The following is a 16,632-nucleotide window of genomic DNA, read 5'->3' as shown; positions in this document are numbered from 1 at the left end:
ATTGGTCGATGCTCTTTCAAAATGAAAAGGCGGAGAACAGTTCTGTGTTTAGGTTTTCTGGGGAGCGTGTCAGCGGTTCAATGTATCATTACATAGTGCTGTTGTTGTGCATGTGCTATTGTTTATGTTCGTTTAAGTTACGTTATGTTGTTGCTTCATATTGTTTTACCGTACATTCACACCAAGCGCAAAGCAAATTTTCGCCTCGCTTTCCTCCATTTCCTCGATCAACCATGGAAGAAATAACCTCTGTTGCTGCTTTGTAAATGTTGTGGAAGTCACGGATATGTCAGAAAACCAACGCTGTCGTGTCTGGGTTCATAACGTCACCTGGCGGCGAGCTGTATTCACATACAGCGCCATTTTAACTGACTGTATCTAGCAAGCCACACGTTGCTACTGCGGTATGAACCCAAAATAAACTGTGATTTAATTGCAATAAACGGATAAAAATGATGCGGAAATACCTACATTATGATGTTGATTTGTAAAAATGACTGAATTCATGCTTTGTCAAATGTGTCAGCAACACAACAAGCAAACAACTTTTAAAATGCTTGTTTTCTGAATGGAGTTTGGATGGATCAGTGCCAGGCTATGCTCACATTGTAGCAGCTCCATTAACACTCCATCTAGGAATAAATACGGCGGCAACAACGTCAGTGATGACAGCGGGAGAATCTCAACGCTGATAAACTTTCGCGACGTAGGCCTGTGCATATTGTTACACACCACTTATATGATGAATGCTTTTGATACACATGCTTTAATAAAAAACTGAAATACTTTTAACCTTGCATACTGTATGTCATGCTAATACCTTTTCACCTTGTATAAAATGTATAATATACTGACTAGTAAATGTTATCATTTACTATTACTGAATGTCATTTGCTTCATTAAAACGTTTCTTTCAATCAAACATTAAGATATAATATATACAACTTAATTTACAATATTTCTTGACTTTTTTTATGCATAGCTTTACAATGTCATCATATGCTACTTTCAGCGGTGTAGTGGAGGGTGTACATGAGGGTGTACGGAGTATACCCACTTCTTTTTCTGACAGTTTACAGTATATCCACTTATTAGCCAAAAAGCCATCGGAATATATAGGAGAGTATACCTACTTCCTCCTCTGTAACCTACCCATCTCTACCCAGTAGTTCACCCACCTTATCGACGACCACACTGGCTACTGCAGTACATTAAGAAAGACTTACTGGATTTAACATTATAGACATGACCACTGACTATTTGTGTAACAATTTAGCCACAAATTCACAGACTGACCATATATGGTCTAGACATATACTCGGTTTTGACCGAGTCTTGTTCTTAGAGAAATAACACATTGACAGGTAAACTGATGCTTTTCAGATTTGTATTGTCTGGAATACCATAAAGCATTGCAGTTTGTTATATATTGGACTTATATACACCTTTCATATACATAAATACACAACAGGACCATGGAATTATTTTTCAGAGCTGCCAGAGACAAACCGGAACAATAGTAGGGTTGTCCTGAATACCATTTTTTTTTTATTCATTATTATTATTTTATATATACAGTGTGTGTGTATATACAGTGTGTGTGTATATATATATATTACCCTGAATAGGATAAGCGGTTACAGATAATGAATGAATGAATATAATGTAAAATATGAATTATATTATCTCTCATACAGAAGAAAAGCACTGCGATCTGTAACCAAATAATATCTGCGCTGTAATGGTTTATGCATGTGCTGTATGTGTAGCTGTTGTTGATGACTTTCTGTTCTTATGTAATTATCTTGCAACACACCCCGTTCATTTTATGATCAGTTGCTCAACTATCAATTTCATTCTCGGTGAGCAGCAGACACCTGCAACAAACAACAAACAGCATCCCCAGACACTCGCTGCTTGGCCAACTATCTCATAAATGTCACGCACCACGGCACTTGTTCTTTTTTATGTGACATGAGTAGGTGCCCTGACTGGCCACATTTAATCTTATTGTAACACCCTTAGGCCCCATTAAACACAAAGCCAACACCGGCAGTCTGGGAATAGCTCGCCCCTGCAGCCTAGTCCTGAGCCGTAATGACTTTAAAGGAAAAAACACCCCAAATTATAAATAGGATTTAGCTGGGGTGATACATTAGGAAATTTCAATAGGGGCTGTATAAATTAGAGGGCAAGAGCCACCAAAGTAGTGCAAAGGAATGGGTAGATCTCTGTATATACACTTTGTAGAAAAACTGCTGCAGCAACAGCTTCATATAATAATATAACAATATATATTCTGCATATCTCCTCATTGATATGACCTGCATCCTAATACAGACAGTTCTGTGGCATAATCTTAATGCTAAGTGTGTATTAATGATATTTCAAACAACTTCCTACAGATATAAATGTATACTGATTAAAGGTATGGTTGGTAATTCTGTTCAAATACATTTTTTGTAATATTTGTTGAAATTCTCATTACATCCCGACAGCTATCAATACATCAAATGCTCTGACAAAACAAAAAAGAAAATAAATCTGGTATCTGTGGCTGTCGCAGGACGGTAATTAACTCGTCCAATCGTTTCATTTGGCCGGATTGAAATGATTGGACGTGCACTCATTGTGCGCCACCAGAGTCTTCCACAAGCTGCTAGCTTGACAGCTGAGTAGTAACGATAGCCATGTTCGTTGTTTGCGTTCATAATGATAATGTTGGGGGAGTGGCTTGGGAGGGAGGCCTGAAGCAACAGACTGTCAGTGTTGCAGACTCAGTGACTTTCTCTCTAGATTTCGGGACTTTTGAAGCTAGTGCTGCTAGCTACTTTCATTGGAAAAGAGTTGGCAACACTGGGTTGGGTTTTTCCACTGGATCATTTTTACAATCCAGAGTACTCTTGCTACTATCTCATGATTACCGACCCTGCCTTTAATACGATCTTCATTTGGGTAAGGGAAGACAACTACATACCATATCAACATATTCTAATACAGCGGTTCGTTGATATCTTATGAAAAAGTTATTTCTTGGGTCGCCCCGATAGCTCAGTTGGTAGAGCGGGCACTCATATAACAAGGCTGAGTCCCAACCTGGGTTCGAATCGGACCTGAGGCCATTTCCGCATGTTGCCCCCTCTCTTTCCCCCTTTCTAGCCTATCCATTATCCTATCAATAAAGGCTTGAAAATGCCCAAAAAAAAAGAAAAAGTTATTTCTCCTTTTTCGTAAATTTTCCTACGAATGTCCAGCAACACGTGTCAATTTCCGCTTGTCACATGCATACATTATTTTCTAAATTAACTTCTGTCTTAGGTTTAGACAACAAAACTACTTAGTTAGGCTTAGGTAATAAAACTACTTAGTAAGGTTTAGGAAAAGATCGACTTGGTTAAGATTAGGCAACAAAACTATTTAGGCTTAGGAAAAGATTGTGGTTCGGCTTAAAATAACACGGAGGAGGCGTTACTTAAGTACTCAAGTTAGGTGAGAAATAAATCAACGTTGACTTCTGGTTTCACACAGGACACGAACACCAGTCACCTGGGTTCTGAAGACTACAAGTTTAAAAATCTGGGGGTGTGGAGTCAGTAGTTAGAAGTGACCTTACCAGACCTCTGTAGCCTGCATCTCTGCTCAAGGCAACATTAGCCACTAATAGCATCAGACACCCGCATCTTCAACCCAACTGTTGGCGGTCTAGTTGCATTGTGGGTAATGTATCCATCAGATTTTGACATGGGAGAACAATGTGTGAAATATAAATGAGTATATCTCGTGAGTCTGAAATGCTAATCTGGTGCAGTTAACCTATGGACTAAGACTGATATCTTGTAAACATGAATGTTAACGGTCAGAATTTCATACATTTTGGTGAGTAACACTCAATGTAAACATAACTTTTGTTTGTTTACAAGAAAACTATACTGAGAACATTTAAGCCTTGTCCAGTTACACCATCAGAGAACCTGAACACCATCAGAGAACCTGAACACCATCAGAGAACCCGAACACCATCATTTCTTTTAATTCGCTCAAAGAGCGACACAGCTATCTGATCTATTTTTTTCTGTAGGCAAATCTGGCAAGAAAACACACTGATAATCTATGAAAAACAATATATTCCTAAAGGATATATTTAATATGATATAAATTAACTAAATTAAATAAATCGGATTCTGATAAATGATAAAATATGCATCCCATGCTTGCCAATCCTTTTAGTTACCCTGCCCCGAGAGAGTGAGAGAGATGAGCAGACACACACACACACACCGGTATGAAAATGATTCCCTCTAAGCAATTTGAATTGTATTAAAATAGGCAAAAATTAAATTTCCACATATCGTTCTATAAATGAACCTTCTTTTTTTATGAATGTGTGTTGTTGAATTACATTTTGGATATGTGCCTATTTATGATTGATTTACATGTTTAACATATATAATGATTGTTTATTTTAAAACTGCCTCAAGTTGTGTATTCCACATTAATCTAATCTAATCTATTTTCTGTTCTATATTGATTTGTAATGATTTGCTTCTGGGCCTCCTATTGGACAGGACCATGTCAGTTGCAGAATGTAATTTTAACTACATTGTGAGATATTTATTTTTTTTGCTCTAAGTTTCCACATATACTCATGGCTCCATTACATCTACCTTTTTGTTAAGTCTCTTTTAAGACATCGTTGCAATGTACCTTGCTGGGTTTCCCAGACTTGTACATCATGTGTAGAAACTGTGAAAACACTTGATTTAGAGCAACCGAGAAGAGAAGAAAATCTCTTCTCTCCTGCTACACTTCCCTGCTGCTAAAGGTGCATGTGCTATACAGTGAAGCTGGTGATCTATCGGCCCAGTCGCACAGCAGGTTGTGAAATAGTCACAAAATTTAATGTATTGATTTGTGTACATGGACAGGAATTTCACATTTGTTTTGTGAGGGTCGGCACGAAATCAGTTCATAATCAGTTCATATGTAATCCGGGTAATTGTGAACCGGGAAGTATAAAGAGCGGCACAGCCGCATAGGGAGATATTGGGGTGGATGGGTGGGTTTGGACTTCTGCCCAGGAGACCGGTGTTGGAATCCAGTGTGAAACCAGATCTCAGTTTATTTATTTGTCACGTAACTCACGTACTTAAGTTAAAGGTCACATATTACACTCCATTTAAACTAGTTATTATAGGTCTCAGACACCTCCAAACCATGTCTCTGAAGTTTTTTTTTTCAAAAAAACAATCAGATCATGCATTCCAGCATGTCTCTATAACCTCTGTTTCAGCCCATTTCCAAAAGTGCTGATTTCTGTGTCTGTAGCCTCTGTCTCCTCCCACTCTGCTCTGATTGGTCAGCGTTTTCTGTCAATCAAACGTCCTCAACAACACAGCGTCACCCTCCCCGCCCCCCTCGCGGCCTGAGAGCAGGGAGAGAGAGGAGCTAGAATAGAGCTTATAAACCACTTTAAAGTTTATAAACCAGAAACTTCACCCAGCGCACGTTACCGGAGGAATCTGATCAGAAATCGGCGACACATGATGAACATCTGCGGTCCAGATTCCAGGTTTTCCTGACGGTTTCTCTCAGGTAAATAATACTATTTATATCTCTGTTAGTTAGCTCAGTGTTTACCTCATGCATCAACTCTGTAAACCGTAAACATACACTCTGTTTTACGTCTGTCTTTACAGATCCATCTGTGAGAAATGACCGACAGAATCATCCCAGAGGAGAGCAGACAGCTGAGAGCAGACAGCTGAGAGCAGATGGCTGAAAGCAGATGGCTCTGTTTACATGGAGATACAGAGCTAACCCGGTAGCATGTAGCTACATGCTAACGGGTTAGCTACATGCTACCGCTATGACACGGTGTGTAAACACAGCGACCATCAGGGTGGAAAATAGAAGATGTGAAACAGTAGTCAGTTCATTATTTCTGCTAAAAGATAAATGTATGGAAGATCAGAGTAATGGTATATTGTTTACAGTAGTAGCTGTCTCTGTGTTACCATGACTACAGACCACCGGAGCTTAGCTTACCATAGTTTACCAGAGCTGAAAGACTTTCTCTTGTACCATGTTAACATAACTGCAGGTGAGATGATTACAAATGCTGTGAATAATTAATATTGTCATCTGTCAACTCAAATAAAGTTTGACTGTGAAACAGAAATGTGTTGTGTTGCTTACAAGTCACTATTTACTACCTGTAATCTGCTACATGCATGACATCAAATATATATAATATATAAATATCATCTGTTTAAACAGTGTAATTACATAAAGCCTTTGTGAAAGAACATGTTATATTTAGATGATGGGAGTACATGAAGCCTGTTCTGCTGGTTCTTGCAGACTAACAGTAGGAGCTACTTTGCTCAAGTTAGGTTGAGGAGGAGAGACAGTGACGCGCTGTGGGGCGGGGTCAGCTACTGAAGGTTCTGCTCTGGTTCGACCAGGAAACCCTCACGTGGCTTGCATTCTCTAATGACGTCAGAATACAAGGAAAAAAACGAATTTTTTTTCTGCACCCATTTCCGGACAAACGGAGGAGGAGAAAAAGAGAGAGGATGGTCTTTTATGATACTATGGTGGCCTGTAGACACACTGGGGACAGATATTGATGTTTAAAAGACATGGAAAAGTGCATTTTGCATAATAGGTGACCTTTAAGCGATTCCAGAGTTTTTTTTAACCAAAACCATAATCTTTTCCTGAAGCTATCTAAGTAGTTTTGTTGCTTAAGCCTAACAAGTTGACCTTTTACTAAGCCTGACTAAGTAGTTTTGTTGCCTAAGCCTAACCAAGTTAACCTTTTCCTAAGCCTGACTAAGTAGTTTGTTGCCTAAGCCTAACCAAGTGGATATTTTCCTAAGCCGAACCAAGTACATTGTTGTCTAAGCCTAACTAAGTAAATATTTCCTAAGCCTGACTAAGTAGTTTGTTGCCTAAGCCTAACCAAATCGATCTATTCCTAAGCCTAACTAAGTAGTTTGTTGCCTAAGCCTAACCAAGTCAACCTTTTCCTAAGCCTAACTAAGTAGTTCTGTTGCCTAAGCCTAACCAAGTCGACCTTTTCCCAAGCATAACTAAGGAGTTTTGTTGCCTAAGCCTAACCAAGTTGATCTATTCCTAAGCCTTACTAAGTAGTTTGTTGCCTAAGCCTAACCAAGTTGATATTTTCCTAAGCCTAACCAAGTACATTGTTGTATAACCCTAACTAAGTAAATATTTCCTAAGCCTAACTAAGTGGTTTGTTGCCTAAGCCTAATCAAGTCAACCTTTTCCTAAGCCTGACTAAGTAGTTTTGTTGCCTAAGCCTAACCAAGTCAACCTTTTCCTAAGCCTGACTAAGTAGTTTTGTTGCCTAAGCCTAACCAAGTCAACCTTTTCCTAAGCCTGACTAAGTATTTTTGTTGCCTAAGCCTAACCAAGTTGATCTATTCCTAAGCCTAACTAGGTAGTTTTGTTGTCTAAGCCTAACCAGGTCAATCTATTCCTAAGGCTAACTAAGTAGTATTGTTGTCTAAGCCTAACCAAATTGATCTATTCCTAAGCCTAACTAAGTAGTTTGTTGCCTAAGCCTACACTGAAAAAATTTTTACTTTGGATTAACTTAAAAAAATCAAGTTAATTTGTTACATCTAATTTTATTAAGTTTTCTCAAGTCAAATTTCTGATTCAGTACAAACAAACTAAAATTTTAATTTACCTTAATCAATATATTTTCTTTAGTTGCAAGCCAAAATGATACTTTATCTGTGTCAATATAATAGCATTTTTTGCTTTTTTACAACTTACATTTTCACATAAACAAAAGCTAGTAGAATTTTCACATAAGATCAAATTCAAAAAACATTTTGTTACAGATAATGTTTAGTTTAGTTTACTATTAATAAAGACAGGAATATTCTCTTCAAATACCTAAATGTTTATTGTGATGTCTTTTTAAAATATGCATCACCTTTTCTGTTATGTACTAAAAAAAAGAAAGAAAAAAAAACCAAAAAAGGAAACCCACAATGAATTGTGCGGCCAATAAAGCTAGCAAGTATACTCAACACTTGAGGAAAAATACATAGTAACTATAAAATCAAATAAATCATGATCTTTTCAATGTTTTTTAAACCTTATGCAACCTTTCTGTAACCTTAACCACAGATATCTTAACATGTGAAACGGGTTTGTACATCTCTCCTTTAGAACCTGAGATATGTAATGTAATAGCCATTAAGAAGTGTAAAAATAGATTCTAACAGTGTTAAAACTTGACTATCCTTTGATAAAATGACCAGAATGTATGAATGTCACATTATTTTGAACCATTACAAATGTGAGATCAAGAGACCCAAAAAAACAACCAAGGAAAAGTGCAGTTCAATTGCTGGGGGTGCAATCTATGAACAAAGCTTGGTCTTTTGTGCATAAGTCAGTTTAAGAACATTACCATTACTAGTACTGAATTGCTTGTCATGTGAATTTAGCATTATTCACATTTTCAGTGTTAATAACAGTGCCACAATATTTATACCACAGAAAGAATTCTGTTAACAGAGACAATCAGAAATTAAGGCCATCTATCTTTCAAATCTTCCACTCCTGATTCCTTTCCCATAATGTCCTGTCTTTGCAGTGAAAAAGTCTTGTCCATTTTGTCCTTTATCACTGCACAATTGTTTCGCTTCTTCACATCACTTAAAAGTGACAGTCTCTGTTAGGTATGTCGTTGGCCTTTCCACTTTTTTTGCTGGCAATGCATCCTCTGGAGCCAGTTTTCAGTTAAAGTCTGTTTCTCTCTCTTATTTACAATTAACAATGAAACTCTTCCATCATCTTGGAATGTATTTGAATACAAGCTATAAAACAGAACAAAAACATGCTGTATCCAAATGTCTTCCTTGATTGATCCAGTATTTAGAGCTTGACACTCAGACTGCACACTTTGCGTGTCATTTTCTTTGGCTCTATCTCCATGAATATTTTCTGCAGTGCATCAAAAGTGTATTTGAGCTCACCTGGATAGCTCAAGTTTAGAGCATAGATGAAGCCAAATAACATGGCACATGCATGTGCGACCGATGGCAACCCATTAAGGACTTCCACACCTTCAAGAGCAATCCCAATGTCATGTGGTGGCTGGAGAGGATCCTCCTCCTCCCTGATGACAAACACTGCCATTGTACACCTCTCAAGCTTGGTTTCAGCTTCATCCTTCTGCACAACCTGATAAAAGACAAGACATTTATGAGAAAATTATTCTGATGAAACCACTGACTGATGTACCAATACAAGAAAATATCTATACAAACAATTCTCTCAATCAAATCTCAATAAAAAACTTAAATTGGGGTTCTAGTGATGCGAAAATGTTAATGACTTGCAAAGTCCAGCAGATTTAATGGCAGCTCCTCCAAATATTTTCCTCATAGCAAACATTTGACTTTATCGCAAGTAAAGCATTGGAACACATTAATAAAAGCTATATCCAAAAAGTTATAACATCTTAAATAGTACAATACAGTAGCATACATACTAGTATAAGATTCACTATAATGTTAAAAGTTACAACTGCCTTGTGTCTCCATATTTTCATTAATTTCAGATTCTTCAGACACCAATATTTGGATATAATATCCATTTTATGTCCAGGCTTTACGCTACTCCATCTGCACTTCTGCTGCTGCTCTGAAGTGACAAATATTTCACACTGCAATTAAAATATCTGTATAGGTTCCAGCCAAATATAGCCACACTATATAGTGTTTTACAAAATATAAAATATAAACCAGCAAAGAGACTTAAGTCGTTGTGTTAGACATATTAAATTTTAAAAAAAATTGATGATTAATGACCACTGGGGGGGCAGAGAACTCCACAATAATTATAGGCATAGTCAAATGTACAGTACATGAATGTACGATACGCTTGAGTATTTTTATAGGACCTGAGACCACGTTTATGAGCTTTAAAGTTTGAATATTCAATGTTTTATCTTGTGTATAGCTTAAGTGATTCATGCAAAACTACTTACCAGATACTCCTTGATAAGTTTGTCCACGTCTTCCCCAAGGTACAAAATAAGGCACTTCAGCAGACACTCTCTTTTTTGATTCACCTCGAGGCTCTAGGTGAGAGCACAAACACACACACATAATGCAAAACTATACTGTCCGATTTTTCAACTTGAAGATGCAACCTGAAGATTCAAACACTACACAATGCACAAATGGGAGTTACAGTAATTGTGATTTACAAATGCTTTGAGCAAACCAGTTAAAAGGCCTGTCAAACTGAGAAGACAAACGTAGTACATCTTCCAAAATGTAATCTAACTCCACAATCAAATGTGTTGACAAGATGAGCACTATTGCTTCTATTTACAATGTTACTATTTATGTGATATAAGGCAAATGTTTATGTATTGTATGTACCAGTACATACTTGATCAAGAACTTTCAGTATGTTCCGGGTTTTCTCCCTGACAACTCCTCCCTTGTTTCTGATGATGTCAATCAGCTTGCTGTGGTGCTTGTCCAAGGAAGCCAGGAATCGCGGTTGAAGTGGAACAGTTGTGATCCTCATGAATTCAGCATTGACCTTTAAAAAACAAAATAGCACATGCAAATGTTCTTGCATTACATGTTACATTACAGCTGTGTGGTGCATGAGATCTTATTTTTGATATCAAGGGCCAAAACATGCATTTTTAATTTGTTTGGCTCCATTTCTTAGCAGGTTTCTTATGATAGGGGATAATATTATTTACTTTACAGGCCACCACTGAAGTTACTTACCTCATCCATTGTGAACCATGCAGGCCATCTCTCTTTCAACTCTTCCATTCCTGATTCCTTTCCCACAACGTCCTGTCTTTGTAGTGAAAAAATCTTGTCCAGCATGGGACTTACCAAATTCAGCAATGTGGCTAAACTGTGACCTTTTCATGAAACAACAGCAAACCTGTAAACACAAAGCAAAAGGTGAGATTTCACATTTAGTTTTTTGATGGGATAGTTAACATTGTCCATAATTGTCACTACAGACTCCATCCATCCATCTGCAACCGCTTATCCCGTTAGGGGTCGCGGGGGGGCTGGAGCCGATCCCAGCCGACATTGGGCGAAGGCAGGGTACACCCTGGACAGGTCGCCAGTCCATCGCAGGGCTGACACATAGAGACAGACAACCATTCACGCTCACACTCACACCTACGGGCAATTTAGAGTCCACAATTAACCTAACCTACACTACAGACTCTAATTTAATAATTAGGCCTTAGACATACTGGTGGTATTACTGCATTAACATTGAAAAAATGGAGAATGTGATATGAATTCTTCCTCTTTAATCGATACTCACTATCTAGTACTTAATCCATTCTCATCATTTTTGATTAAGCTTAAAAAGAGTAAAAGTAATATTCAGAAAATTGTCAATCACCTGTCGTACTATCAATCCCTCCCTGTGTTGCTTATCTAAGCAGATTCACTGCTTGGAGGGTACCCTGATGGAGGGAGGTGGGGGTGCATGTCTGAGATGTCTCTAAACTCAACGGTTCCATGCAGTAACCAGACAGAGAGCTGAGGCTGTAAACAGACCGGCTGTGGATGAGAGACGGCCGGTGAACGTGCGTCACCTCTGTCAAATTACGTTTTGTTTGTTAAACACAAGTTTTAATAAATTGATTTCGTTTTTACTCCAAAGGTTTATGACACTTACGCCGGGGCCACACAGCGCGCATCATGCTCGCGTGACGGCAGCGTCACGTCGTGGCCGCGTCATGCCCACCTAGGGTGTTCACACTAGACGCGAGTTACCCACGTCTCGGGAGCGTCCCGGAGCTACCTGTCAGCTGTGTTTTTGCTGTTGCTGACAGCCCTTTCTTTCTACATAGAGTTTGCCTTTTAATGGCCATTTAACTTCATAATAAATGTGATTTATATTTATTTAAGACAAAAAAGGGTAAGAACTGTGTGGTAATTTGTAAATATTATTAAAAACAAGCAAATAAATTCATACATAAATATTAATATATAGCCCATATAAATCCCTCTTTTCTGTCAGTGAAGAGGGATTTATATATATACAATGAGGAGGGATTTCTATGGGCTATATATATATATATATATATATAAATCCCTCTTCATTGACAGTGAAGAGGGATTTCTGTGGGCTATATATTAATACAAAAAAATAAATAAATACATTAGTAGTAAGAGAGAGCCTACAGCAATCCCTCTTCACTTTGACTGGCACAGTTTTAAACAACATTTCCAGGGGGTTTCGGGTTCCTGTTCTACAGCATTCCAGGTTGCGGCTTTTATCGAAAACGACTTAATTTACATCTGGGGCGGGACAGCAATTTACATTATAAATGCTGATGTTCCGACATCTCAGGCAACTTGGAGCTTTTCACCACCTTGTTGCTGAACTGCGCCTTGATGGAGAAAAACACCTGAAGTATTTCAGAATGATAAATATAAGTAAAGTGTTTTTTTTTTTATTATTATAAAACAAAGCAAAATAAACAGTTTCGTTATTTGTTAACCTTTAGAAAACGAAAATTATTATTAAATATCTTTAAAAAAATTAAATAACACCTCTAAAAGAAAGAACAATAAAGTTACGTGGTGTTTGTTGAGAGAGAGAGAGAGAGAGAGAGAGAGAGAGCGAGAGAGAGAGCGCATCGGAAAAATACTGCCAACTATCACCTGATGTTCTTATAACCTATTAACCCAGTCTATTATATGTATAGCATATGTAGGGTTTCTGCTATGACTACTACAGTGTTTACATAATTAAAAGCCTGTACTATATTAACTTGATGGAAACCTGCAAGCAGACAACTGCTTTATTTAGAGTATTTCAGAATAAAAGCATTGTGTTAATGAATGAATGATTCTGTGCACTAAAAACGCTAGAGGACTTTTATTTTGAAATCTAGATAGGAAGTGTAAAATATTGATGGTCAGTGACATATTCTACAGATGTCTAGACATGGAAACTGTAGTAATCTTGCTCATATACTGTCAATAGATCACCTTCACTGTCTGTTGCTGCTGGGAGACGCAGCCGAGAGGTAAGCGGCAAGCGTGAAAAATAGGCGAGCCTTCTATTCTATAAAATAGACGCACGTCTGACGCGCGTCTGACAGAAAATAAGCTTGTTGGCAAACACGTTTATGATACTTTCACGTTTTCACGTTTTCTTCAGCAAGATAATCTGCAAATGCAATCGCCAGAACTAAAAAGCTAACAAACTACGCAACGGTTGCATGAGTGCAAGTACACATATCGAGGCTGTAAAGGCGGACGAGTCGGTGTGATGACGTTTAGTGGTCTCATTTAGCCACCTGTTAGGAATCGCCACAAATAAAGGCTTCAAAATTCACTAGTGGGGTATTTATTGATGTATTTTATGTCATAGAACAAAATGTTAAAATCTCTTCAGCTTGTGTTAACCACAGACCTTATTTCAGGCATCTAACTAAAAACCCGTTGACTTCCAGTCGAGGGAACCGGAAGTGCTAAAATGCTAACTCATTTCCGGGTTTTAGGACTCATTCCTGTAGCACTCTATTCAAAACGTTTTATCTTTGAGCAAATAAAAGAACAAATCATGGCGCCACAGTTGCTGAAAAGAATTGACCCAGAATCCAGAAGTGAAATGATTTGTATTGTCAGAACTTTATGCTCAGGGATGTGTTAGTTTGGGTTTTATTTGCTTTAGGGATCTTTTAAGGGTCATTTTTCTGCTTCACTTTACTCTTTCTGTGGGTTATCCTCAATAAATAGGACATTATTGTTTTTTCTGAAAATAAATGTTGCTATTGAGTTTTTCAAATGTATTTTTTTTTTTTACGTGCCTTGAGCACCACAATCAAAATCCCATTCACCTCCATTGGATTGGGGTTGCAGACATCTCAGTGGTGGAGAGCTTTAAGCCTCAGCAAATGAAACCAAAACAAACTGCATAGCTTGATACTGCCAAGGGTAAAGTGGGAAAATACTGTACTGTTATATATAATTTGACGACAAGCTCTGTACATTTATTCAAATTACCAATAAAAGAAATCTGACTGTTATTTACCAGGAGGCAATTTACTAAGACTCCCTTGTTACCTAAATGGCTGGGTATGAAGCTCAGTTTTCAAAGTGTCATTACTACCTTATTTCTTATTCATACAGTTTTGAAGAAAATGAAACCCTCTGGCAATAAGCTACCCTTTTCTGCTCCCAATCCCCTTCTCTCGTGCATTATAACACACTCATTTACCATTTACCAAGTGTTTCACTTCATTGGGTTGGCAGACCTGATGCTGTCAGCTCAATGGTACTGAGACACAGTCTGCACATGCAAAACGAAGACCTCTTGTAGTGATAAAAACAAAGCATAAACAATTAAATCTGGAAGAAAGGGGGCAAGCAGTACAAAATGTTCTAACAATAACGGCTGCACACAACTTCTCACAGATGTCTCTGCTTTGCTAAAACCACTCGGCGTGAACATGTACTAATGTAGGAACCATCAGCTGGAGTTTATGTGACTTTGTCCCCATGCATGCTAGCGACATGCCAGTCTACCCCAATAGACCATTGGATGGATTGGCAACAAATTTGGTACAGACATTCACGTCACCCATGGGATGAACTGACTTAACTTTGGTGATCGGACTTTTCATTTAGCACCATCAACAGGTCAGTATTTTAATTTGGTTTATGACCTGTCTCTGCAACCAACTAATTCCTATCAGCCTCAGCTGTACTTAGTGTTTGGTGCCAATAGAGTGCTATAGGAGTCCTAAAATCCAGAAATGAGTTAGTATTTTAACACTTCCGGTTCCCTCGTCTGGAAGTCAATGAATGGGTTTTTAGATAGATGCCTGAAATAACACAAGCTGAAGAGATTTGAACGTCTTGTTCTACGACATAAAATATGTCAGCAAATACCCCACTTGTGAATTTTGAAGCCTTTATGTGTCTTAAAAAAGGCAGCTGCTATCAAGAGGACTACTAAACGTCATCACGTCGACTTATCTGTCTTTACAGCCTCGTTGTGTATCCCCACGCTCGTCCGACTATGGTGTAGTTTGTTTATAGCTGAATTAACATTAGCTTTTTACTTCTGGCGGTCGCATTCAAAAATCATAGAAGTGGTGTTCATTTTTCTAAGATTATCTTGCTGAACAAAACTTGTAAGTACCATAAACATGTGTTTGCCTCAGAGATTATTTTCTGCAATAATACAAAACCCAATGGACAAATCCCGTTAGCGTTTTGTTGAGGGAACCAGGGCGATGCTAACTTCCTGGTTGGCCTACAAAAATATGTCATCCCTGGAGAACTCTATTAGCAAATGTTACCATTCTAAACTAAAATGGTTAACATTGTAAACATTAAACCTGTTGCTGATGATAGCATTTAGCTGGATGGACTGCTGTGCCAAAGCACAGACTCACAGAGCCGCTGGCATGTCTGTAGACTCCACACATTTAAAACAAGTCTTAATTTCCTCCTCTGAAAAAAGGTGAAATGTAATGGCTAATTAGTAGAGAATCATATTTATAGATCTTAATAAAAAAAAAGGAGCCGCAACAGCAGCTAGCAGAAAAATAATGGCACGGCACCTGGAATATGATGCATCATATAAAGGACTTATGATAGCTCTGCAGCCATTGAGAACACATCCCATTATTTATGCAGAGCAAGAGGCAAACTGAGGCCAGAGTGGGCACATTTAATTTCTCAGCTGATCACGGAGACAGATTCTATTTACAGCCTGCACAGGGGGAAACTGAGAAAGATGGAGGGGGTGAGGAAAGAGGAGACAGAGAGTCCAAGGGAAAGAGGGAGCAGTCTCAGGGTGATGGAAGGTTTTAATCGGTGAGTCTGACAAACCTCATTATAACTACTAGGGTGCAAAGCCAGAAAAAAAAACCTTGTTAAACAAATAGCACTTTCTCTCTCTCGTGATTCTTGTTTGTCAGTGAAAAATGGTAATATTTGTGGTGTGGCCTACTTGCCTGTACACAGATACAGATAGTAGGGCTGTATGTGTGGATAGCTTTTAGTGTTGTTTGCAATACCACTAAAATCCTGGTTGGGTCCTTAATCCAGGTGCTACTAGGTCTTTGGATCTGCACCTATACTTTGTGTAGATATATATGTTAACAGGTGTGATAAGTCTTTATGTTTCTATTGTGAGACCGCCCATTCGGATAGACTGTTGTCATACTATTAGGGCGGCTGTGGCTCAGAGGGTAGAGCAGGTTGTCCACTGATCGGAAGGTCGGTGGTTCGATCCCCGGCTGCTCTGGGTCACATGTCATGTCATTTACATAAATCAGATTTTGATATAATAATAAATGGGGATGCACTGGTTGTAAAATTCTAGGGCGATACCAATGTTTTTGTTTATTTTGCTGTTATTCATTCCCCTTTTGTGCGGCTTCATTGTTGGGTTGGTTAGGTTTAGGCATGAGGATTGAGATTAGTTAGGTTTAGGCATGAGGACTGAGATTAGTTAGGTTTAGGCATGAGGATTGAGATTAGTTAGGTTTAGGGTAAGAATATCTGGGTAAGCCAACCAGAGGCAGAGTAGGGCAGGTCATGCCACCGCCATGGTAGG

At 38.3% G+C, this 16,632-nt stretch overlaps 1 protein-coding gene and 1 long non-coding RNA gene across 2 annotated transcripts in view; both read right to left on the bottom strand.

The window, feature by feature from the left end:
* LOC141782143 (uncharacterized) overlaps positions 1 to 16,632 on the bottom strand; it is a 331,916-nt gene that overhangs the window by 199,117 nt on the left and 116,167 nt on the right. The gene's annotated exons all lie outside the window — the stretch shown is intronic.
* On the bottom strand, positions 8,016 to 10,942 carry LOC141782227 (uncharacterized). Its single transcript, XM_074658322.1, has 4 exons — positions 10,800 to 10,942; positions 10,447 to 10,602; positions 10,037 to 10,129; positions 8,016 to 9,228 (listed from the first exon to the last, which is right to left on the bottom strand). Exons 1-4 carry the CDS (start codon positions 10,902 to 10,904, stop codon positions 8,920 to 8,922), a joined length of 663 nt encoding a protein of 220 aa, XP_074514423.1. The 5' UTR covers positions 10,905 to 10,942; the 3' UTR covers positions 8,016 to 8,919.

The sequence above is a fragment of the Sebastes fasciatus genome, chromosome 14 (assembly GCF_043250625.1).
Source record: "Sebastes fasciatus isolate fSebFas1 chromosome 14, fSebFas1.pri, whole genome shotgun sequence".
Lineage (NCBI taxonomy): Eukaryota > Metazoa > Chordata > Actinopteri > Perciformes > Sebastidae > Sebastes > Sebastes fasciatus.
This window is presented reverse-complemented; position numbering and strand designations above follow the sequence as displayed.